Source organism: Drosophila subobscura, chromosome E, assembly GCF_008121235.1.
Source record: "Drosophila subobscura isolate 14011-0131.10 chromosome E, UCBerk_Dsub_1.0, whole genome shotgun sequence".
Lineage (NCBI taxonomy): Eukaryota > Metazoa > Arthropoda > Insecta > Diptera > Drosophilidae > Drosophila > Drosophila subobscura.
In genome coordinates, this window is record NC_048531.1 from 1,221,934 (window position 1) to 1,246,154 (window position 24,221).

Genomic DNA, 24,221 nt, shown 5'->3' on the forward strand with positions numbered 1-24,221 from the left:
CTTTGCCATATGAAAGTGTTTTCGGTATTATTTAGTGGACAGTTTGGGCAGTTTGGACAGTAAGTCAACCACCTTGGGCCATCCACCGCTTACAACACTAAACGCTCAACGAGAATCTTTGGATGCTGGAACTGTGGAACAGGACCCAGCGTAGAAATGCGCTACAACTATATACTTCCCCACATAGCGCCTTCTATGTCATTTACTATGATATTAATATGGAAATGCTTCCTTTGTGGCTCTGCTCTAACAGCTCCCCACGGCCTTGACACCTATGAAGAACCCGGTTGTGCAGGAGTGCTGATGTATCTCGCACCACGAGCTGTACGTGTGGTTGTTGAATCCGCATATTTTGTGCACCTGGAAGTGGAAATGGGTGTTATTTGTGTTACATGTGTGACGTCGTCCCACACAAACGGAGACTCACCGGTCGCTGCTGTTTCCGCGGGCAATTGTACCGACAGGACACGCAGCGTGGTAGGCGCGTCTGCAGATCCACCAAGCAAGTATTATTCGGGCCACATACGATATCATCGCAGCCAGCGTGGTCCGCTGCAAAATAAATTTTACGATTGTACGTATTCAGTTAATTTAGTTGGTCGCGGTGAAGTTTCTGTCCTGTTTTATGTCTGGCAATTTCAGTTTATGGCCAATGTGAATGGCCCCTGCCCGTATCCTGCTAGCCTTGCGAACAACGGCAGGTGGTGCCGTGAATACTCGAGATGCAACAAGCCCTCCGTAAAAATGCGGGAAAATTGCTGGCATCAGGAAACCAAATTTGTCATGATTCAAACGATGTGTTTTTTTTATTTGTATAATTCTACCTCTTAAATCGAGTTCTTGGTATCTGATGTCCATTAAAAAACTTACGCAGCATTGTCTTATGCCTGCCCTAAACCTCCTTCCGCTCTAACGTGGTGCTGTGGCGTTGGCTGTTGTTGGATTCCAGAACTTGGAATGAACATTTTTGCAAAACAGTTTTAATATTTTGAGTAGACTAACGTACGCTACGAATAACGTAAAGCTGCAAGAGAAGAGCGAGAAAGACAAAATGTCAGAAATTACATATCTTTCTCACCCTCGCTGAGATTGATTTGGGAGCATGGAGCGGCACGGATGGCTGACCATCGCTATTTTTCCTTCCAAGCCACTTCCTTCAAAGACGTAGACCAGCGGTCTTGCAGCCCATAGGAATTTCGGTAACGTGCACCCCGAAGTACAGAAAATTTAATCTGAACAGTTGGCAAACCATTAATTATGAATTTTCAAGCTAAAAGGAAAAATACCTCTTGTGAAACCTCTTAGAGTCAGTGTATTGACATATTTTACTGGCTGTGTGGGAAATCTTCGGTTTTTTCAACCCAATGTGATATTTTTATACCTGGTAATCGAAGAGTAAATAGGGTATATTGTATTTTCGGGGAAAAGTGGATCTTGTGACTCACAGAAGGAAACTTTGCCGAACCCATAAAGTATATACATATATTCTTGAGCAGCATCAATAGCCGAGTCGATTGAGCCATATCTCTCTGTCCGTCTGCTTGTCGGCTAGTTCTCAGAGACTATAAGAGCTAGAGGCACCGAGACTCCAGACTGCTGTGATATCACACTGATACAAGTGTATTTCAAAAATGATCACCGACCCCTTCAAAGGGCGAAAATCTCCCACAGCCACAATTTTGAAGATTCAAGAAAACTAAACGCAATTGGGTAGGAAATAACCATATCTATAAGATCACCGAATTGGGATCATTATTATAGCCAGAATGAATAAATTAATTTGCAGTGGCTACCCCCACCCCGTTATTTTTTGCACATTCTCTCATTCCACACTCTGCTTCGTGCAGTGTGTGGCTCTAACGGAAAAGGGCGCGTTGTAGATCACATACTGACATACATATGAAGAAAAAATTTTAAATTGGAAAAAACAACGAAGGTACAGATGTCCTACTGAGTTATTCTTATTCTTCTTTACTCCAGATATAAAAGTTGTGACGCGTACGAAGCGTCTCACACGTCCCTTCTCCAAGTCCATTCCGAGTCAGAGGAACAATTTTGTATGTGAAGTGCAATAGGGTGGTGGTGATCGCGCGAACTAGAGATTTAGTACCCTACGATGTCAACGAGGGAAGGAAGATACCAACCGTGCTATTTTAGGGGACGAAAGTCTGGACGTTGCAAACTGCAACTTTCTTGGCTGACACATTATTCACACCGCAGGCATTGGTATTGCCAGAGCAGCCCTAACCCGCACGAGGGGCGGTGACTGGAGCGCATGCTCAAGACGGGTAGCAGCAAGTCGAACCGAACTGCAGATCCAGACAAGTCAAGCCGCCAAGAGCCCAGAGCCAAGACCCAAGCCAGTCAGCTAGCCAGCCAAGCGGCACGGAGCCGCAAACGCCTGGCAATATATGTATTTATCGTCAACATGATCATGATCCCCGACTTGGCTACAATGTTGCATGCCCCTGAAGCATTGTTGATCGCGATTGCTTAACGGGTGAAGCAGGAGAAGGGGCTGGATGGGGGATCGGCTGCACGCAGACGGGATGCGAAGCGAGGCAGAGCATACCTTCGTCTGGTTCTGCACCTCTGGGAGGGCGGGAGTTGGGCGCGACGGTGCGTGAAAGTCGCCCGTCTACCAATTCGTAACAGTTAAAGTTTATTAATTTCAACTGCCAATTTAGCTCTAGGCCTTTTGCATCGTACGGCTCTCCCCTCCGCGCCGCCCCCTGGCCACACTGGTTGATTGTGATGGATATGTCGGGAGCACGACCACGGCCTCAGCACACATACATACATACATACATATGTGTGTATAGTCCGCACATCTTCAGATTCTGCTGGAGGTATGGATGATAATGCCGTCACAATGCAGGGCAACTATAATTTGCAACGTCGACGTGGTTTAATCAACGCCAGCGGCTGTCCCGAGCTGTCTCCCCTCCGTCGCTTATTGCCCGATGTCCGTTGGCGGAACTTATTGCAACATTGTGTGGTATGGTCAGGAATTCTGGCTATTTGGGCATTGCGTGTTGTTTAAGGTGATTTTAATACGATCGTAAACTACAGCCGACCCAGGGGAAGCGCAAGAGCCCAGACGCAGAACCAGACATAAGTGACGTCGCGACGACGTGGACACCTGGACACCTGGACAGTTGGAACGGCCGGACAGGCCAAAACATGACCGGACTCCACTCCTCAGCAGTGTGTGTGGATGGTATGGGATGGGATGGGGACTACGACAGAGTCTGGCAGTTGTAATCACAGAACCTACGTCACCGAAGTCATTGCGAAAATGGCGTTTTAATGGTTGGAGCGTGCAGTCATATTTCTTGGGGGCAGCGGGAACTCTCAGTGGCCCGGGTCTGAGTCGTCTATGCTGGTGCCTGTCCCTGTTTCTGGTTCCATGCCTTTCCTTTCCCTTTATTATTTTGTTTGGGCCGGACCTGGGGCTGCATTGCTGGATCGCAGAATATATTTAGGAGTATGTGACAGCAGACAAGCCAACACACGAGACCCATAAACTGACTATCCATGAAGGTAGAATGCTCAGGGACCACAGGTGCGCAATCTTATCGCCAGACGATCCAGAGGTCCGCCGCATACAATCGCACAGCCCAGAAGTATAGAGAGGTGCATTGGCAATGGTCGGGCAGGGGTGAGACTGGAGACTGGAGACGAGAGAGATAGAGAGAGAGAGAGAGAGAGGGGGAGAAAGCAGTCTAGCCGAGATCAAGAAACTGCATGCACGCTCGCATGCGCAGGTCCAGGAAGGTAGGGTAGGGTACGGAAGGGAAGGAAGGTAAGGGGAACGGGAAAGGCTAAAAGCAAAAGTGAATAGTAGTTAATGATCTTAACTTATTGTAGTGTCCGGCTACCGTTCAGAGATCAGAAAGATCGTGCTAGATGTATGCACTGTACAGGGGCCGGCACGAGATGGCTTCAACGGACTTTCAGGAGAGTGATGTGATGGTAGTGGTAGAGGTAGTGGTGGTGGTGGTAGCTTTGGATAATGCAATGCGGACCAACTTCATAATCGTACTGGGTGCAGACTGATTGGCCATTGATGACTTATAAGAGAGCGATGTGAGGCAGCCAAAGGGAGTTGTGTGAGCGGCGGCTGTCACTGTTTGAGGGCCGTCTTTGATTCGACCTTAATTGCGAGCAGTAATTTGCACCACAGCAATTAACAGGCCACTGCAGCCGGCAGCAAACTAGTTTGCATGGTCCGTCCCGTGCGCGTGTCCAGATTTGGTGCGACAATGAAACGCCCACCACGCCTGCAGTGCCACCGATTGTTGAGATGGCTCCTACTGCATTTCCCAGTGTAATTAATTGGAAATCGGAGTCGATCAATCGGAGTGCAACCACAAAACTAATAAGCATGAACGGCTGTAAGCTGTTCGCTGTAATTGTGGATGTGGATGTGCGCCAGTCAAAGTGGAGCAACCACTCGGACAGACAGTGCGAAGGCCTAATCGAATTGCTAGCAATCATGGAGCCGTATAAGCCAATGTAGCAATTTCAGCCAAACGCTGAGCAGCGGCAACCCGATATGGCCTGGCTGCAGACCAGGTAACGACTTGACTCGGCTCGGCTCGATTCGAGCCTTTGCGAGTACTAAGCCTCAGTCAAGTCAATCAAATGCAAAATTGCGGTTCTGTGTTGATTGCTGTTAAATTTGCACAGCCCCGCTAGAGCAACCATCAACCATCAACCGTCAACCGTCAGCAACCAGAAACCAGCAACCAGAAACCATCAACAACCTCAGAGCTAAAACGGCAACAATGCACTGAAATTGTAATTGCAATGGCAATTGCAGGCTACAATTTGCGCACTTCAGCAGGGCTCTCTCCATACCAATTAATTTGATTGATTTTTCCAGCCAAACGACAGACGTCCTCCTTGGCTAGTGCTACCCAATATACTCGTACATACCACGACAGGGTCCCGAGTATGCCACTGCGATGGAACGTCCAATTTTGCAAATCATTCGATTTATATCACAAACGCTCCTGTATGTCTTGCCGTCGACACCGCACACCGCCTGCTTTGCATCTGGGGCGTGTCCATCCTCCTCCTCCTCCACCTCCCAGGGACACTCGATTTTGCAGGGAATGCAGTGCGGCGTCAAGTACTGATCCTCCACGCAAGTGAGGCCATTCAAGCACTGCACTCCCCTACAGCTGCCTGTGAAAAATAGAAAAACAAACATATGAAGGTACTTGTATGTAGGTAAATAAAGTTTACACACACACACACGCATACACTCACACACGTCTACTCTCGTCAAGAGTTCATGAAAATATGATTAGTTTAAGTATGCCAACGTAGCAGGTTGCAACTTGGTCTTCGTATACTCTTAGGCGCTGATTGGGACTATTAATAAACTATTGGCCAATTTCCATGATTAGTCAGATCCTCGTTGCGTTCATGTACATGTGTATACATGTATTTATGTACAGATGCATGTAGCTGTGTGTGTGCTTAGAAGGCGCGCAATAAACTGTCGAAATTTATCATGGTACAAGCCATGCCGATCCGATGGGGCCGGGCACGTTGATGCGAGTCCCCAATGCCTTGGCGCCAACTGTGACACTTGCAAGATATTGCATTAATTTGTCTGCGCAAAATTACGAGTGTGCCGTACATGTACATACATATGTATGTACATACATAGATGCAGATAAACTCCCATCCGCCAGGGAATGCAACGCCAAACGGGTGCCGATTGCACATTCCATTGGATGTCGGCACGCGCCAACGTTAGATTGCTGTCATTGTTGGTGTTGTTGCTGATTCGAGTATTGCCGTTTATGTCTTGCAACAGAAACTGCCACGGCCATAGCATCAGAACCAACATCAGTGGCAGGCAGTAGCAGCCATGTCGTGTGCTCACGGCTAATCCAACAAGTTCTTTGGACTCTTGGCTCATCGTTCTTGTGTGCTGCGCTGTTTTTATTGATAATTTGAGCATGTTTGAGAGTGCTTCCTGTATCATTAAATTATTACACAACATTTCGGTCGGAGCTCTTGAGGGAGGGGCTCGGGATGGGGATCGGGATGGGGATCGGGATCCGATCAGATCGGATAGGCGACCACAACATCCAACGTCTGGCTCCAGCTCCAGCTCCTGCTCCTGCTCCAGCTTCGACTCAGACCCCGACTGTGGCCGGTTGATTTCACCACTGGCGACAAGTTGTTGGCCGTAATTGAAATGTGCAATAATTTGTCATCTAATCTAATTGTGGCACGCGAGCGCGACCAGACCGTTCCCCAGCCCCGACTGGACGCAGTACTGTGTGTTTGAGTGTGTTGTGTGTGTGGATATGGGTGGACTTACTCTTGCAGTGGCCCCGATAGGCGACCTCCAGTTGGGCGTTGCTTGTGCGACAGGCGCGCTTGCGCAGCTGGCACTCGGTGTTGTAGGTGCGTCCGTCGGTGCCGCAAACCGGATTCTTGTGCTGCTGCTGCTGCTGCTGCTGCTTCTGAAAGTAACCAAGTTAAAGAAACGCCCAAAAAGTGCCCGAAGGAGTATGCAACGCCAAATTCAAATGGAATGCCTAGATACATACATATGTATGTATGTACGTACATACATATGTATGTACATATGTAGAATGGCGGAACTTAGATTGGGACTTACCGTCAGCACAGGCTCATAAATTCCACCCAGAAAAGCCAAGTCACCGGCATTAGCCAAGTGGCCATGGTCGATGCTGTGGCTGTCCGCAGCAGCAGTAGCCACTGATGACGCAGTCATTTCACTTCCGTGTTCGCCCAAGTACAGACGACGCGTCTGCGCCTGCGTCTGTGCTCCAGACATTGTGGTATTCGCCGTCAGCATAGATGTTGCTGCGGTGCTCGCATCAACTTCAGCTTCTGCTTCCACTTCTGAATCTTCTGCTGGGGCCGCTCCAAAGCGCTGTTCGTGCCGTTCACGATCCTTGCCTGACCTGTGCTTCGGCCGATGCCTTCGCGGCTCTCGCTGCCCATTGTCATGATTTGGTGCATTCTCCATACGTCTGGTGCTGGTGCTGGTGCTTGTGCTGGTGCTTGTGCTGGCTTGGTGGTGCCTGAACGTGGCATTGTCTAGCTTCTGGTACTGCCTGTTACTATTACTGTCGTTGGCGGGTTCATTAGCATTTGCAAAATTGTGTCTAGACTGAGCCGGAGCTGGAGTCGAGACAGAGACAGGGGCAGGGGCAGAGACAGGGGCAGAGAGCGTCGCCTGCGCAGGCGTCTTGTCTGGTTGGGACGAGTCGTTGGCTCCTGTCGTCATTGATCTCGTAAAGTGTTTGCCTTGGGTATTTCTGTGTCTGCGCCTCTCATAGGCCGTCATTTCCACTCTGCCGCCGCTGCGCCTGGTCGTGGGCTGCTCTTGCGAATTCCTATTGCTGCTGCTGCTGCCTATAACCAAAAGTCTTCTGGGCTTCGTCTCGCCCTGCGCCCTTTTGCGACTCTGGCGCCATTGAATCTGTTGCATTTCTTGTTCTTGTTCGTGACGCTGTTGATGCTTTCTTTGGTTGTCAGCGATGGGGTTGCTGTTGATACTTTCGCTACTTAGACTACGTGAGCCACGTGGAGGCACTGTCAGTGTCACTGTCACTGTGGGCGACTTCTTCCACAGCTTCTCGTGCTGCCTTCGACGCAGCGCTGCCCCACACTCGGGTGCACACACGCACTTGGGCCGTCCCTTGCGCTTGACGCACTTTTTGTTTGGTCCACATTTGAAGCCCTTACAGTTCTCTAAAATGAGCAAAACACAACAAAGATCACATACAGAAACAGTAGTTAAACATAACTAAACATCTATCTGAAAGCTATAAAATATCTGATAGCACTTTGATGGAGACTTCAAGCTGAGTTTACATATACATATGTACATATTTGGTATGTACCTCAAATGTACAATATATGTACATAAATGTCATGTCAGGATGAAATGTATGCCAGCTGTAGGTATCTACGTATCGAGTAAAGTGTTTTACCCCAGAGCACAAGTACAGGAAACCAAATCTGTCTTTTACATACTCTTCGCTCGCGACTTCCTGGCTATTATCATAATAGAATATCTCCTGCGGATCAGTAGCATCCAAAATGTCTACGATGTTAGTCTAAACTTCAAATGTACATACGGTGTATGTATGTATGTATGTACATTTGTATGGTGGAGGGGCTTTTACTGGTGGCGAGGGAGGGTCTTAACACACTTACCAATGCACGGTGCGCACTCGACGCCGCCTCCGATTGCTGTCGCGAAGAAGTACTCCACGCTGCTCAGCTCGCGATCGGTGTAGGAGAAGGTCTGGCTGGCGCCACAACATTCCGACTGGGTGATGTTCGTGGAGAAGATTTGGCTGCACTTGCCGGTACCCATGTGGGTCTGCCAGCAGGTGCCAGCTGCAGAGAGAGAGGAGAGCAAAATTTGGGCAGAGCCTCATTAAAGCCAGAGCGGAGCAGTCGATCCTCCCTGCAGCTTTGACAATATGTATGTATATATGTACATATGTATGTACATACATATGTATGTACATTTGCTATGGGAAATTCTATTGAAATGACCCTTCCCTTTCAGATTTAGGCTCCATGGAAATAGTCGTCATAAATAATGGCGTGTTTACTAAATGAAATCAGTGGGGAATGTTCATGCCATGCCGCTAATTAATTTGAGGCAGAAGTCGTGCCGTTCGAACGATCGATCCCAAATATCGCAGAATGCTGGCGGAGAAATTCGCGGGCTTGCCTCTGCTTTTTTCGATCTGTTTTGTTTTTTTTGTTTTTGATCGATCCCGCATGGCAGTAGTAAATGCGATACCGTCCGTCGTTCGTCGTTCGTCGTCCGTCGCGATAAACAAACAACGCCCGAAGCTCTTCCCTTCCGTGAGAAATTGCGTCATATTTGAATAAAATGTGTCACATTTGTCGCTCGATTGCGACGCGGCAACAGGCAAGACAGCCTCTCACAGCTGCAGGCACGAATGGAGGAGAGTAGATGGAGATACATTTGGAGACTGAGATGGAGATGGCATGAACGGACTCGGAGAAATATCGAAATATGTATGTACATATAATATACGAGTACATGCAGATGTGGCCCTTTGACTTTGGGTCAATCTCTCCTCAAGCAAGGGTGTGGGCCAGAAGGAGGAGTATCTGCGACCTTTGTATGACACTTACCCGCCGCCAGGCGCATATTCAGTAGCATCAATCCAGCGGCAAACAGAGCCATCGACAACGCCCGAGATGTGGCTCTCAGGATCAGGTAGCTCCTTTTCCGATGCAGATTTAGACGTAGACTGGACCTAGTTGGCTGTTCCTGTATACCTTGTTGCTGTTGCTTATGGTTTTCTCGTGCCTTTGACACCTCGTCAATGGGATCGCGAGTACCGGGCGTGCGTATGTGTCTCACTCGGACAGCATTGACGTCACGCCCATGGCCGGCAGCAGCCCTGCCACAGCCATCGTCATTCCCGCCAGTGGCCGCCTCTTGCAGAGAGTTCCATGCGATTACTATAAATAAACTTAGAATTGTTCTACTTTTGTGGCTAGTAGTTGTCGCCGATGCCGATGCCGATGCCACTGCCACTGCCACTGCCGTTGCTGCGGCTGATTCTGATTCTGATGCTGATGCTGAAGCTGAAGCTGCTGACGTCTTTGACATTGTTGCCAATTGTGGCAGTGTACGCGGTGTACGCGCTTCCGCTGTTGCGCTGGCCACAGGAAGTGCGCAGATCGTCGGCATGTCTCTGCGTTTGAATTTGTAATTTGATTTTAAAAATGTCAAATTGTTCTGGCTGTTCGTAGGATGGCCAAGAGGCATGACCAGGCAACAGAGAACGGCCAAAGCTGCGGATAAAAGACGCACGAGCAAAAAAGGGATGAGATGAGAGCATGAATTCAGTTTGATTATGAAATGCACAAATTTCTGGGCAGGAGTGGCACTCGTAATGCAGGGAGTGCGAGAGCAGCCACTTGGCCGAACAGCTCGCCTCGGGCACACACAGAATCTCTTGTACGAAAACAACAAAACGACAGAAAGAGCCAACAATTAAGTCTCAAACGTTGAGTTGACATTGAGCAGGCGGTTTTCAAAATGCGACTACTAAAAATAAAGAACCTGTTGCTGTCGTCGCTTGCAGTTGTCGTGCCGTTGATGCCTTGCCGCATATTATGCAGCCGTGCCGTGTCCACCTTCGTCTCTGCCCCCACCTCTATGTCTGACTGTCCGTCCATCTGTCTGTCCGTCTACCTGTTTGTTTGTTTGTTTGCTTGGGCCGCTAGTTTGGCATTTGCTTTACTTCGGCTGCCATTGCGGTTGCGGTGCCAGAGCCATCGTCATGACACTAAGGACGTGCTCGAGACAACATGTGCAGGGATGGGGCAGGCTGGAGCAGACATGCAACAATTTCTGCACAGAGAGCCCAATGAAACGTGACTGGAGTGTGGTTTTTGTCAAGTATCCTAATTTGGCCAACTCGCGAACGTCCTTGAGGCGAGGACAACAACTGCCTTCTCCTCGTCTTCACGAAGACAGCGGCGGCACAGAGCCCTATTAGATTAGCCACTTCAAGCGGCTCCCCCTACCCCGCACCCCAGCAGAGCTCGGCCGCCATTATCGAAAGTTCGGCTGCAGCCGGCCCCAAGAGCATGCGAGTGGTGCCTGCACCTTTCCAAGTGAACATTTAATGACCCACTGCGTCATGGTTCCTGTCCAAGCAAGTGTCCGTCGCCCGGGCCGAAAGTTATGGCGTTAGCATGCGCTGTGACATTCTGTAGGACGCTCCAACTGCAGTTTGGCCTCTCCGTCTGTGTCCCCAGCCCCAGTCGCTTCACCACACTCTCCATACACGCACAAGCACATGCACAAGCACACGCACACGCACACGCTGAGGCAGGAGCATGCACACAGCTACAAATTTACATACATACATATGCACATACACACATGTACATTGGAGCAAGTGCTGGAGCTGGAAGCTGCATTCCTGCATTGGAGCGGAAAAACGCCTGCCGGTGGCTATTTTTAGACCTTGTGCAGTCAATGGGCTTGCACTAGTATGAATGTGCATACATACATATATACACATAAATATACAATATACGGAAGCTATCGCCAATATGTTAGTTTTTTACAACTAGTACCGATGCATCGGGCACGTGCATCAAAAGAGACCATCCTCAGGTGTCCAACTTTGAGTTGGATCTCTGGGATTTGGGATCTTCTTCTGTTCTGGCCGTGCCCAGCAGAGCTTTTGCTTGCACTTTACTGTACGCGGAGATGCCACGAGTTCCTCAAAGCTCGCGGGCATTTCTTATGGGCCGGTCCATGGAGCCAACACTGAGGAACAGAAAGGCAACGTCAGAGGCATAGCAGCAAAAATGCAGGGAGCGCCGCAGCGAGCAGCGAGGCGGGCAAGGCACAAAATGCATTCACGGCAGCGGCAACTGCATTGCCAAACACAATATCACACACACACAACCGCAATCCCACACATAAACATACACCACATACAAAATACACACACACACACACACCCATACGTACACAGAAGCACAGACAGTTTGGGGTTTGGGTTTTGGTGTGCCTGGATCCAGCAAATGCCTTCTCGAGATGCAGTTTGACCGTTGGCCGCCGCTTCAAAAGACCTGTTTTTATGTTTTTGGGCATTTATTCTGGATCTTTTTTTGCTCATTTCTGTTTGTATTGAGTTGCATCGTTTTCAGCGCCGATCGGTGCTGCTGATGCACTTGAGCAACACAGAAACAAGTGCATAATTTCAACCTTAGGTCCAGAGCTGCTTAAAAAAAGCATCGAGCGTGGTGCTGAGTTTCACTGCGGTTCCAGAACCTCCCTTGAAAAGTATTCCAGTATAGAAAACGTAGCGCCTTCAGTTACCCTTGCATTTTGCATACTCGTATTAGATCAGCATGCAAATCAACTCCCAGTCCGAGTCGAAGTTGAAGTCGGAGTCGGAGTGGGAGTGGGAGTAGTGCATGCATGCACTAAAGCACGTGCTATTCTTGTAGTCAGAAAACTGATCTCCAGATAGGATCAGAGCACAGAATGCCCAAAAGACACAACGAGGAAGTTGAACACATTCCGAAAGTTCCCCGTTAAGCCTTTGGGCCCCACTCCTCTGCCCATTCATGCTTCTGCCAGCCAGGCCGATTGCGCAAAAGCTGGGAACTGGCGACTGGCGACTGGAACCTGGAAACTGCGGGCAGACCGACGCTCTAGATCAAGCTCCAGCTATTTTTAGCGGTTCCGCGGAACGATGAGTGTCACATTCTTAAACCAAAGTCAAACCAGAAAAGGGTCAACATATTTGGTTTCATAAATAACAAACAGCCCGACAAACCGATACCGTTCCAGACCCTCTGGACGGGGAGCCTCTAAGCTGTTTGTCATCTGCCGGGGCGGACCCAGGAACAACAGGAAATTACTTTCGACAAAGTCAGCAGTTTAGGCGCGAGATTAATGACTTCTGGCCAGCGCCCCCACGCCTCACGCGTCCGCTCAGCGTCTGCCCCTCACTCCGTCATTTGCATATGACAACAAGAACACCAACGGCAGCGGCAGCAAAGCAGAGCCAGAAGCTGGTCGTTTGTTATGCAAGCAGTAAATTTTCAATAAATATACATAGGGTAGGATAGGCGCACAAGCAAACCAAACAAAAACCAAAATTGAATTGACGGACCGCCGCAGAATCCACCCCATACCATACCTTACCCATACCATGGCCTTAGCCATCGACAACGCACCTAATCACGTACCCGGAACGGAGAGACAGTGCTCTGTTGAGAGCGCTGTGAAGCGTAAGTATCTATCTACGAAATTCTTTTTCTTCGAGAGCTCGATCATCACGTCCGTCCCGCCTTTGTGGGCTCATTGAACATTTCGCATACGCAACGTTGGCCGAAAGCGCGCCGCTCGGAAGGTTCTGCTCATATATTTGTTGGTCTGTTCTATCTAAGGTACTTCTAAGGAAGCAAGCAGGAAATCTGCAGGATTGCAGAGCTGGAAGAGAGCGTGACATCGATGTTCGCTTTTCTGTGATGCCATTGGTTTTTCCTCCCATTATTTCTGTTTTCGCCTTCTAATTCTGCCTTTCTGGGAGGCCAGCAGAGAGGGATAGAGAAGGGGGGATTGCAGATACAGCAAACCGCACAGCTCAGGCACAGGCACAGGCAGAGGCAGAGGCAGAGGCATGATACCGTAGGACCGTCTCGCCGCGCAAATAAAAATAAACATCGGCTCACATGAAATCCGAGCTATTATTGAGTCTGTCGATCGCGCGCTTTGTTGACAACTATGCAAGAATTTTGTTATTGTCTGAGATGTGCAATTATCGTAGAACAGATTTTTTTCAATGGAATGGGAATGGTAGCAATAAGTGGGAATAAAAATGGCGACCTACTCCGCCCACGCATTGGTGTCAACACTGAAAATTGCATGCCCCGAGAGCGAACTTGACTTCCCACATGTATGTACATACTACATCCATACACACATATGTATGTACATACATACGTACATCTCTTATCTCACCTTTTAAGCGTTTATTTAGAGATGATTAGCCCCGCACTGTGGCGGCTGCGGAGCCGTGAGAATTGCCGATGGGTTCTGTCTAGTAGTGGGATCCGCCCTTTACCCCTTACATCTTGTTTTATCGGCTCATTTGCCGCCTGGCTTTAGCACTCGTATCAAATGCAACTTAAAAAAATGATAACCGAACCGAGCGAAACGCACTTATATTCCGTAGCCACAACACAAGTCTCATTAAAATGGGTGATGGAAATTGGAAATCTGCAAGCTTGACAACGATTGGTGTTTGCTTCCGCTAGTTGATCGCTCTTTTCGCTAAGCTTTCCGAAGCCACCGATTCTTGAAAGTTTTCGTTCGCCTTTCTTTCTCCGCGAAGAACTTTTCAGATTTGGAACACAGCACAACACACACTCCGCGCCCCGACACTGTTTCTGTTGTGCCCTTTTCCGCGGCCGTTAAAAACGATTTTAAAATTGTTCGTGGACGCGCGAAAACTTGAAGCTAACTTGAACTTGGGCGCTGGCTTTTCCGCGACGAGTTTTCCTTGCGCGCAAACGACGAATGACGTTACAAAATTTAATTATTTCAAATTATCCCCGACTTGTTGCCAATCCAGAGACTTATAATATTAATTTATTTCTTTAATTTTGCGGTGTTTATTTTATTTATTTTTTGCAACAACTTTCGAGATTGTTGTTGGGAAACTACTGCTGTTGTTGTGTTCGCTTCAAATTCAAATTTGTACCAAAAATTATTTTGATGGATTTCATACAAACGATGTTTTTTCCGGGCCAAACCAGCGACGACGCGACGACAGTTTCTGGCGCTTTGCTTTTCTTCTCTCACGATTTGCGTGTTTCGTTCCGTTCGCCGGTTCTCGTCGAACTGAACGAACAGGCAGATCCGATGTGGCCCGTTAGTTGTTCTCACTAGTTGTTCAAACTCCCTCCGCAAAGGAGAAGAGCTTTCAAAACTCCCTTAACAAAGCAAATTATTTTAGCAAATTTGTAAATTTAATCTTTCCTTCCTCTCCTGTTTATCAGTTAATATCAGTTATCAGTTTAATTTATATTTATTACTCTTCCATATTCCATAATTATCAGTTAATTCTTAATTGAAAATTAATAAATTCTGTAAACATACATATAACAAATGTACCTATATTGTCTATAGTCAAATATTAATATATTTATTTTATAGTTAGTGTTCAAATTCAAGTTTTGTACTAAAAATTATTTTGCTGGATCTCATACAAGCTTAAAATGATGAATAATATTTCAAACCTTTTCTTCGAAAAAATAGGGAAATTTTTGAAAAATTTCGTTGGTTGAAAACGCGTAAAAATGGGTTATACCTCAACACGTGAAAAAGTTGAAAATTCGTACTTTTTTCACCTACTGTTCTTACCTTTCTTTACCTACCTTGCGGTCACATGCGGCGAAGAGAGCAGAAAGAGCCTTCCGCTCTCCGACTCATTTTTGGGCTTCAAATATGAGCACACACCTACTCCAGAAATATACCAAAATAAATATAAAAATAAACTTTCAAAATATACCTTAAATATACTGAAAAGTGCAATGAAAAACATTTAAATATTTGAATAGAACCACTTGAGCCGCTAAAAATCTTTGCAATTTCATGGTCATAAAGGTAAACAAAAGTGTAAATATGTTCATTCTCGTATACATACGTATGTATGTATGTACATATATGTACATATATATGTATACTTATATTGTTGATCAGCATCAATAGCCGAGTCTATGTCTGTCTATCTGCTCGTCTTGATTGACTATAAGAGTCACCATAACACACTGAATAAAGTTTTTTTCTAGGTTTTTCCAAAATCTCTTATATCCACAGTTTTAAAGATAAGAGAAAACAATTCCGTAGGGATTGGCCATATCTATCAGATCCTCGAATTAAGATTCGGACGATCGTTCGTTACTCACATTGCTCCTACCACAAATACAATATACCCTATTGACCCTAATGAACAGAGACTTGCAGTGTGATCAGTGCGAGGGCCCTCTGGACCATAATCTGCGTCCATAGACTGTACGGAACGAGAAGGTTTCAGTAATGTCTGTGGCTCTCAGAGCTAGGACAATTGGCACATGGGGACCGAACACACAAATATTGGAAATTGTTGCGATGAAAATCCCTCCAGAAGAAACCTCCACTACAAGGTTTAAAGGTTCAAAAGGTGACTTGCATACTTACATATGTATGTATGTACTTCTATAAGTTTTACATGTGTTCTTATGTACATTTGTATGTACATATATTATGTCCAAGAAAACACTGGATGTCGGCGCTCATTATATTTCGTGAAATCAAGCAGCGACTGTATAGAAAAAGTATCGTCATCTCTGGCCTTAACTGTCTATTGTTTGGAGGAGAAAAGCGGCTTGCAGCGCGAAAAACGATTTCTTTATGGTGCAAACAGCTTCATAATTTAGATCTATTTGCCAGATACTTACAGTAACAAACTGCAGGTAGCTGCCAAGATGCACCTCAAGTCTTTGGAGTGAGTATAAAGACATTGAGTGACTTGGATGTCATTACCGCGTGGAGCTTTTTATTAGGAAATGGCGTGCCGATGTGTATTAAGCCAGCTGTTGATGGTAGCCAGACAGCGGACCTTGCTCGGGCATGTATGTAAATTAATGGAATCACATTCACATAATGTATATGTGTACATATGTACATGTTGCATTCAATTCGAAATTCTCTCAAATTTGCATGGAATGGATGAAAATCAATGCGAAGAAGTTCCTGCCAGTTCGGCGACATTTCTGTGCAGGAAGATGTGCAGGAAGAATGGTATGTTTGATTTTGAATGTCGTTTGATTATCAATTAATTAAAACTGTTGTTCATTGCATTGATGAGTGTGCCAGCTTACGCTTCGCACGATAATTAGTTCCGGCAAGTGGCAGTTGAGGGTGGGAAACGAGGGACAGTGCAGCTGTATTGGGGCCGGCTCAAGCTCAGGTGACGGTAATTTGCGGTGCCTCAAGGATATTTGATGACAAAAAGAAATTGCTTTGTGCTAATCTGTCTGACTGCTGGCCCGTCTAGACTAAGAGTGATTTCTGCTCGTATGCCAGTTCGCTTAGGCCTTGTTGGCTGTCGGCACTTTACATCAAAGTAAAAGCCATTCCGATTGGCTAGACAGCGCCTCATAATCCTCTCCTCTTTAGCTGTCCTCCAGTAATGCTTGAGTGTTTATCTTCAATCCCCCTCTACACTCGCACAGGACACAGGCTTATAAATGTTGTGGTTTGGGTGTGGTTGGACGCAGTAGCTCCAGTAAAAATGTACTTAATGGACGAGTCCGTGAACTTTGGTTTGTTTATGCATTTATGGGCCTTTCTCTCAAAAAATGACAAATGTAAAAAAATGTAAACACATTTCCATGCAATTTTTACTTAAAGATATCTGAGCTACAATGGGACTAGATTCTTATTCAATTTGATGTGAAACACTATTCAATTAAGCAATAGTTAACTTTTGCGGTATTTTTTTCAGGTTGACTATTTTACTTTTACTGTTATCTATCTCTTGCGTTATACCTTAAAACTTAAATACCACTTAAAAAAAAATAGAATTTATAGAGGCCCCCAAATAAGGCATTTTTATACCCGGTACTCAAAGAGTAAATTTCCGACCGCCAACCAAGATTTATCGAGAAGGGACGTGTGAGACGCTTCTTACGCGTCAAAACTTTTATACCCGGTTCTCAGTACTACATCTGTACCTTAGCGGTTTTTTGTCAAATTTTACATTTTTTCTTCATCTGTCATCTGTCATCTACATCTACAACACTTCTCACGCCAACACGCTCCTTTCGCTCGCCCCCCTCCCCTAGAGCCACACACTGCAGAGTCCCGGCAGAGGCAGAGGCAGAGGAACGCGAGAGGCAGAGGCCGCACACTGCAGAAGCAGAGTGAGAATGTGAAAAAAACAAATATAAGCTGCTGGACGGGATGGTGGAAGCCACTGAAAATTAATTTCTTCATTCTGTCTATAATAATGATAATAATAATAATAATTCTGTCGTATCTAATCCCGATTCGGCGATCTGATAGATATGGTCATTCCCTACTACTAGCTTTGGAAACAAACTTTATTCAGTGTATTATAACGTGACTCTTCACACAAACTTTGGTGACTCTGGCTCTTATAGTCTCTGAGAACGAGGCTTCAAACAAGACGGACATACAGACAGACATACAGATATAGACACGGCTATTGGTTCTGATCAAGAGTATATATACTTTTTGGGGTCTAAAATGTTTCCTTCTGTGCGTTACATAAAGCCACTTATCCCCACAAATACAATAAGCCGTATTTCAAATTGGGTCATTATTATAGCCTTAGCTATAAATAAAGCAGAGTCTCACACGTCCCTTCTCATTTTTGCTATGGCAGAACTTTTTTTTAAAGAATATTCAAGGTCTGGTATTTTTGCATTTGTTTTTTAGAGGTATATAACTTTTCTTTTCATATAACTTAAGTATGCTACATCTGGTGGTAATAAACTTAGCCATTCTATAAAGCTCAGGAATGCATCTATGAAGTGAGCCCTTTGTTGTTTTAGCTTACAGTGTGTATAATTTTTTCCGCAAAAATACAATGTACCCTATTTACTCATCGAGTACCGAGTATAAAAACCATAACTCTTTAAAAATTTAAAGCCCTCAGTCTATCAGAGAAAGTAAGTTTGGCTCGTACCGGAACAAATGTTCGATTCGATTTTTTCGAGTGGTGTAATTTTCCCCTGTTTGTTTACCGCTTTGTGATCTTTGTTCTCGCCAAACTACATACATACAGCTGCGGCGTTTAAAATAGCTATTTTGTTAAAAGAATGGTTCTAATGAAGGTTTTTAGAACTATTATATCAACTTTGAGGCTTAATTCAACTTATCCGAGAGAAATGGTATGCTTTGATGGCTTTAGTTGGAAATATTTGGAAGGTAAATAAATTATTCCAGTATTTGGGCGGCAACAAAAATAGCACAAATTTCATAAAAGCTCAAAAAACTTCACATTTATCAGAAATTTCCTCAATTTTTCTTTCCTATAGTTTACTTTAATTGTATGCAAAGGTTAATAATTTGTTTTAGAGCTTTTGGCAGCAAAAAAAAAAAGGCTCAGAGTCCTGTCATAAAATGTAACCTTACTTTCGCGTCTTTCCTGGGGGATTCATCTCCACAAATCTGGCAGGACCCCCAAATGTCAAACTTTTTCTTCGATTTTGTATTAGAAACATATTCTTTAACTGTTCCCAAAAGATTTTCCCTATGGTTCATATCTGGGGACTGAGCAAGAGAAAACATTGCATAAAAGTCACTGTTTTAAAACCCTTTAGAGCTCTCTATCTAGTCTGTTTTGGGTAATTTCCCTGATGAAAAGACACAACTCAACGGCATTTTCTATTACATATAGGGCAGCATTATTGTTTTATTATATGATAACAAAGCCACGTTGATTCATCATCGATTCCAGCACGGGTCCTTTACCGCCTCCATAATACGAAAGGCATTCGCATACCATGATTCTTGTCTCAGCATGATTTTTAGATATAAATATGTGTCAAAGGCTTGTTTTTTTCATTTAGTATTCGTTTTACATAAGATCTAGCTTTGCTTATCTTTGGGAATTTTTTAAGATCCTTTTTAAGCTCTGTGGCCGGCTTAAAAGGACCCTCTTGCACTCAGAAACCAGCATTTTCAACCGAAATATGGATATTGCGCCAATTCTTTCACGAGTTTCTTGTTGGATACATGTTTTAAAGCAATACGAATCAATTTAGATGAGGAACCTACTATTTTCCTCACTTAAGGATAGCTTTCTTCTTTTGGAGTTAAAGTTTTGATCCTTTGGCTTTTTTCTTCCCTTAAGTGCTTTCGACGAACCAAACAACTAATATTTTGTATTATATCAATTATAAACATAATATATCAAAAAGCTCGGAAAAGTAAAAGTTTATATAAAATACAAATTTTGGTGCAATTTTTGTTGCCGTTCAATTTCGCTTCTTTTTCGAAAAAATGCCTAAATTATTGAGAGCCGCCCAAGTTGTAGGAGTAGGACACTTCTCTCAGATAGGAGATATCTCAACCTACTTTATATTACTTCAAAGTGCAAAAAATGCTGTATAGAACCCATTTTTTTAAGCAGCAAAGACTGTTGTACCACGCGGTGCTATTATTTTCGCCGCAACTGTATGTACATATGTAGCCACACTATAAATTGTGAATTTCCCGCTAGCCAGGAAAAGTTTACTGCATTCTTTTGGGCTAAACGTTTTATATTTTAATTTAAAAATAGCTGGTATAGCGCAACAAATACCAAATGTTGGTATTTAACCAACAAAACATTTCAAAAGGGTCCACAAAGCATTGCCAATTAATAAAACAACCAAATAAGCGCCATCTGTTGAAATCTATGAAATAATACTGGGACTGGGCTGAAAACTTTCTGACAAAAGATCTTTGCCATGAAACGTAGAAAAGTATTTTCTTGGCGCCGAGTTTTCGGATGGGGTGGGAACTAACATTAACGTTCGTTAAATTAAAAATTTGAATCCGCGCAAAGTAAAGTATCACACTATAACACCTTGGTGAGGGTGGGTAGGAGAAGGTATTAAAGGAATTAATTTAATGTAATTTTAGTTGTATATTTGTAATATTAATAAAAAGGTATCTTATGTTTTCTTTTACAATTTCGCGAATGACCGAATCGGGGATAAGCTGCTCAGATTTCTCCCGGCTGCAAGCCGGTCTCTTCCTGTTTGTTTCTTGTTCTTCATGTTTCTTTTGTTCTCTTGGTAAGAGCTTCAAAATCTACTCCATCTATGTACATATGTACATATGTCTGTACATACCTACATATGTCTGTACATACCTACATATGTATGTACATCAGGGCTCGGCACCCATACAATTAACGAGCCGCTTTTGCGTTTGTGTGTGAAGACACACGCAAAACGGAACATTGGTATTGGTACGAATCACTGTAATACGCTTGTACGTGAGGGCAGCGCAGCAGCAGCGCAGCAGCAGCGCCTTGTCCCGCACCCATGGGATAGGGCCGTGCCGAGCCCTGATGTACATACATACATACATATGTAGATGAATCTGAAGAAAAATTTTTCCACAAAGAAATAATCGAGAAAATTGGCTTAGCCTTGGCTAACACTTTTTATATTTAATTGTTATTCTGTTAATAGGTTTTATCCGTGCGATGGTGGTTTATATTACGAATTCGTATCAATCGGATAAACGTATCAATAACCGGAACCTCAACATTTTCTGAACTCTGAATTTGTAGTGATATTCGCAAAAATGTACCATACACTACAAAATGACTACAAGAAAGAGATTAATAATGCAGGACTGACATCTATCATGAATCAGCTGAAGTAGGTTCTCCTGGCTGTAAGGCCCTCCTGTGGGAAGTCAATTTGGCCCGAACATGCGGAGGATTTTCCCCGTGACTTTGTATTGGCGTTGATGTTGTTCTGCCTATGGTGCCACAGCGTCCGTGTGTAAGGGGAGGTTTTAAGTTCTGGTGAACGCCTATGAGGAATAACTTCAAGTTTTGCATCAAAAAACAGTCGAGAAAAACTTAAACATTACTTCGTAATATTTGTATATTTTTGGTCGAAAGTGAATGTGTGTAAGGCACAGAAGAAATCGTTTCCAATCAACAGTATGAGACCAAGTACATATGTATGTACATATGCACTTGTACATGTATGTAAATATTTATGTATATGGTGCAAAGTATTACACTCGATGTTTGTCACACTTTTCGCTTTGACAGGTTTGGGCGGAGTTACGTTCTGTTGATACTTGCATTTATTTGCATGCTGTGCAAGTGCTTCAGTGTATGCTTTATGGCTGATATTTTCGCATGAAAGGAATAATTATGTGGGCGGCGTCGTCTGTCTTTGTAGCGTGCCAGAGCCGGCTATTTTTCACGCTCGGTTACCACTAGGTCACTAGATCAATAACAGACACCCATTTTTTATGAGCCCAACACAACGCTGGCGCTGGCGCTGACCCTTAATTTAAAAGGGTTGATTGGTTTGGTGGTCATTTAGTTTTATTGTCCTTTCGAAAGACCTTCTCTTCGCAGAACGCACTGCAAATATCACATCAAATCCTCGATGTTTAGGGGTTTTTGTCCGCCTTTCGAGTGTTCAACTAAACCAGGGCTCGGCACGGCCCTATCCCATGGGTGCGGGACAAGGCGCTGCTGCTGCGCTGCCCTCACGTACAAGCGTATTACAGTGATTCGTACCAATACCAATGTTCCGTTTTGCGTGCGTCTTCACACACAAACGCAAAAACGGCTCGTTAATTGTATAGGTGCCGAGCCCTGAACTAAACGATCCGTGATCCGGCAAACGTAAGCTCTGTTCCCATGTACATATGTACATATGTGACGTCAGAAGCGAGTACACCTGCATTGTTCTACAATCGTATACTTCCTCTTAATATTTGAAGCTGCCTGGGGTGCCGAGCCCAAATAAGGAGGCGCTACTTCGAACCAGTGTCACAGGTGCACCTCAGTCTCACGTCCGCTCAGCTTCTACTTACGTATTGATATATGTACATATGTACATATACATCTGTATGTACATATGTATCTAAGTATGTATGCGAGTAATGCATGACTCCATCGCATCGTACTTGTAAGTAAAACTGATAAAACAGAGCAGCTTACAATGCAATCGGGACTAGCTGGAGTGCTGTGGCAGAGCCTTTAACATCCGCCAAGTGTGACGACAGATAATTATTGACTCAGGGGCAACTGCATCCCATCCCATAAGCTCAAACTCGCTGCAACAATTCAATTTGCGCCTCGTGCAGGGGGAATTGATGCTCCCGTTTCCAGTAGCACAGAAATAGCTGCTTTGGCTCTTAAAGACGACTCGTGCGAGGGGGCGTCTGACTTCGAACATTGGGTCATGAACTTCAATTATGCGCTACATCATGGTTTTCCTTGCCCTCACCACACTCACCACACTCACCACTCTACGCGCAGCAGCAGGTGCCTCTGTTTCAGTGATCTTCTGCACTTGCGTTGCGATGCTGTCTGGTATATTCATGTGTATGTACGTATGTATGTACATATCTACATATGTATGTATGTATGTATGTACACATGCACATATAAAATTGCTGTCAAATCGGCTGGCGGCCGCATAATTACAAGTGCGTTTCAATAACTGCGACGCCAAAGGGCGGTGGAGCGTGGCCAAAAGCACTTACCACTGCAATGTTTCCCTTTTAGGCACATCAGATATTTCCCATTGTTACTTGATCACTCCCAATTTAGTGCTTTTTTGTAGGTTGCATTTGGGGAATAAACAAAAGTGTGAAACCGTTGAATGTTTACAACTTCTAACTACAATTTTATTTAGAATTAGGCAGGCAGTGCTTTCTAAGTCGTCGGGGAATGGGGAAATCTGTGGTGTGGTCTTATCAGCACACTCGAACAGACTCTGTGGCCTGGAATGCACTTTCTCCCTATTGGCTTTTATTGTTTTACAATTGCCTTGATAAACTGCATACAAATGCAATTACTGAGACCCACACGCTTGAGTCCCATGCAGCCAAGAACTAAATGCTTTTTTTCAGCTTTTCAGGTCCGGCCACTGTTCCGTGTAATCGCTCTAATTGATTGACTGAACCCTCGTAGATACTCAAATAATTTCATGCCAGCCGAATCATAAATAAACCTACCCCAATACTGGGCTGGTGGGCTGGAGATATACGAACGTTTATACATAGCAACTGTATGTATGTATGTGTATGTATGTATACACATGTTCATGTATGAGCCTAGGTTGCAGCTGATAAGCAGTTTAATTATTGTATAAACAAGGCACTACTTATATGTAGCTAGTGGGCCCCAAGTTCAATGACAGCGGCAGGCAGGGCCCATAAGCTGCTCATTTCGGGAGTGTACCCACATCAGAATCGTGATCGGCATCCTTTATATCCGCCACATGCTTTTCATTTTCATTGGCACCGCCGAATGTGGTGCTTGCGATGGGCGACGGGGCTTGGGGTGTGGTTTGCTGCGGTGCGGGCCCGCGTCATACTCGATTTTATTATTAATTATAACGTAATATGTGTGTTCTTATATGCACAAAAACTCCCTTTTGGAGTTCATAAGAGTATAACTCGCAATAAGTAAAACCCCTCGCCGCCCAATTCGATTTCTACAAGCCCCCTCTCCATGTCGACTCTAAAAAGGCGACTTTGTTTGTGTTTCGTGGCACTGCAATACATGCATACGTATGTATACATATGTCTGCATGTGTGTAGCATACCAATGCGGTGGGAGTGCACGCTGCCACACGCTACATCAAGAATATCCACCGTACGAAATGGTCGAAAGCAATCAGCAAAAACTATGTACATTTGTGCATCGCGACATCAATGGCATTTTGCAGTGGTCGCGTAGAAAAATAAATAAGCAAAGCCAAATTCATGAAAAATCATGAAATTATCTGTGTTTTTTCGAAGATACAAATGTACACATATGTACATATTGCAAGCCGAGAAGCTTCGTAGCCAATATCGATATGTTAGATCCGATTGTATTTACTTCGTCGCGATGGTAAGGTATGGATCGTACGCTTTT

At 44.8% G+C, this 24,221-nt stretch overlaps 1 protein-coding gene across 6 annotated transcripts; it reads right to left on the reverse strand.

Annotated features, from left to right (window-relative positions):
• Nucleotides 1-38: 38 nt before the first annotated feature.
• LOC117889850 lies at nucleotides 39-13,983 on the reverse strand. Of its 6 annotated transcripts, XM_034794349.1 has the most exons (9): nucleotides 13,556-13,983; nucleotides 9,184-9,852; nucleotides 8,221-8,406; nucleotides 6,905-7,752; nucleotides 6,650-6,874; nucleotides 6,347-6,491; nucleotides 4,942-5,193; nucleotides 428-552; nucleotides 39-360 (listed from the first exon to the last, which is right to left on the reverse strand). In XM_034794349.1, the coding sequence occupies exons 2-9, from the start codon at nucleotides 9,824-9,826 to the stop codon at nucleotides 247-249; spliced, it is 2,538 nt and encodes an 845-aa protein (XP_034650240.1). In that variant the 5' UTR covers nucleotides 9,827-9,852; nucleotides 13,556-13,983; the 3' UTR covers nucleotides 39-246. The 6 variants fall into 6 exon arrangements, with proteins under 6 accessions (XP_034650240.1, XP_034650239.1, XP_034650238.1 ...); XM_034794348.1 differs by having other exon boundaries at nucleotides 6,347-6,476; nucleotides 6,650-7,752; XM_034794347.1 differs by having other exon boundaries at nucleotides 6,347-6,479; nucleotides 6,650-7,752.
• Between the last annotated feature and the right edge of the window lie 10,238 nt (nucleotides 13,984-24,221).

Excerpts from the sequence above, each read along its gene's own strand:
- LOC117889850 (XM_034794344.1), bottom strand. The coding sequence starts at position 9,826 with ATGCCTCTTGGCCATCCTACGAACAGCCAGAACAATTTGACATTTTTA. Across the intron at positions 8,407-9,183 it reads GAATATGCGCCTGGCGGCGG|CTGGCACCTGCTGGCAGACC; the intron begins GTAAGTGTCATA and ends CTCTCTCTGCAG. Across the intron at positions 361-427 it reads CGCGGAAACAGCAGCGACCG|GTGCACAAAATATGCGGATT; the intron begins GTGAGTCTCCGT and ends TTCCACTTCCAG.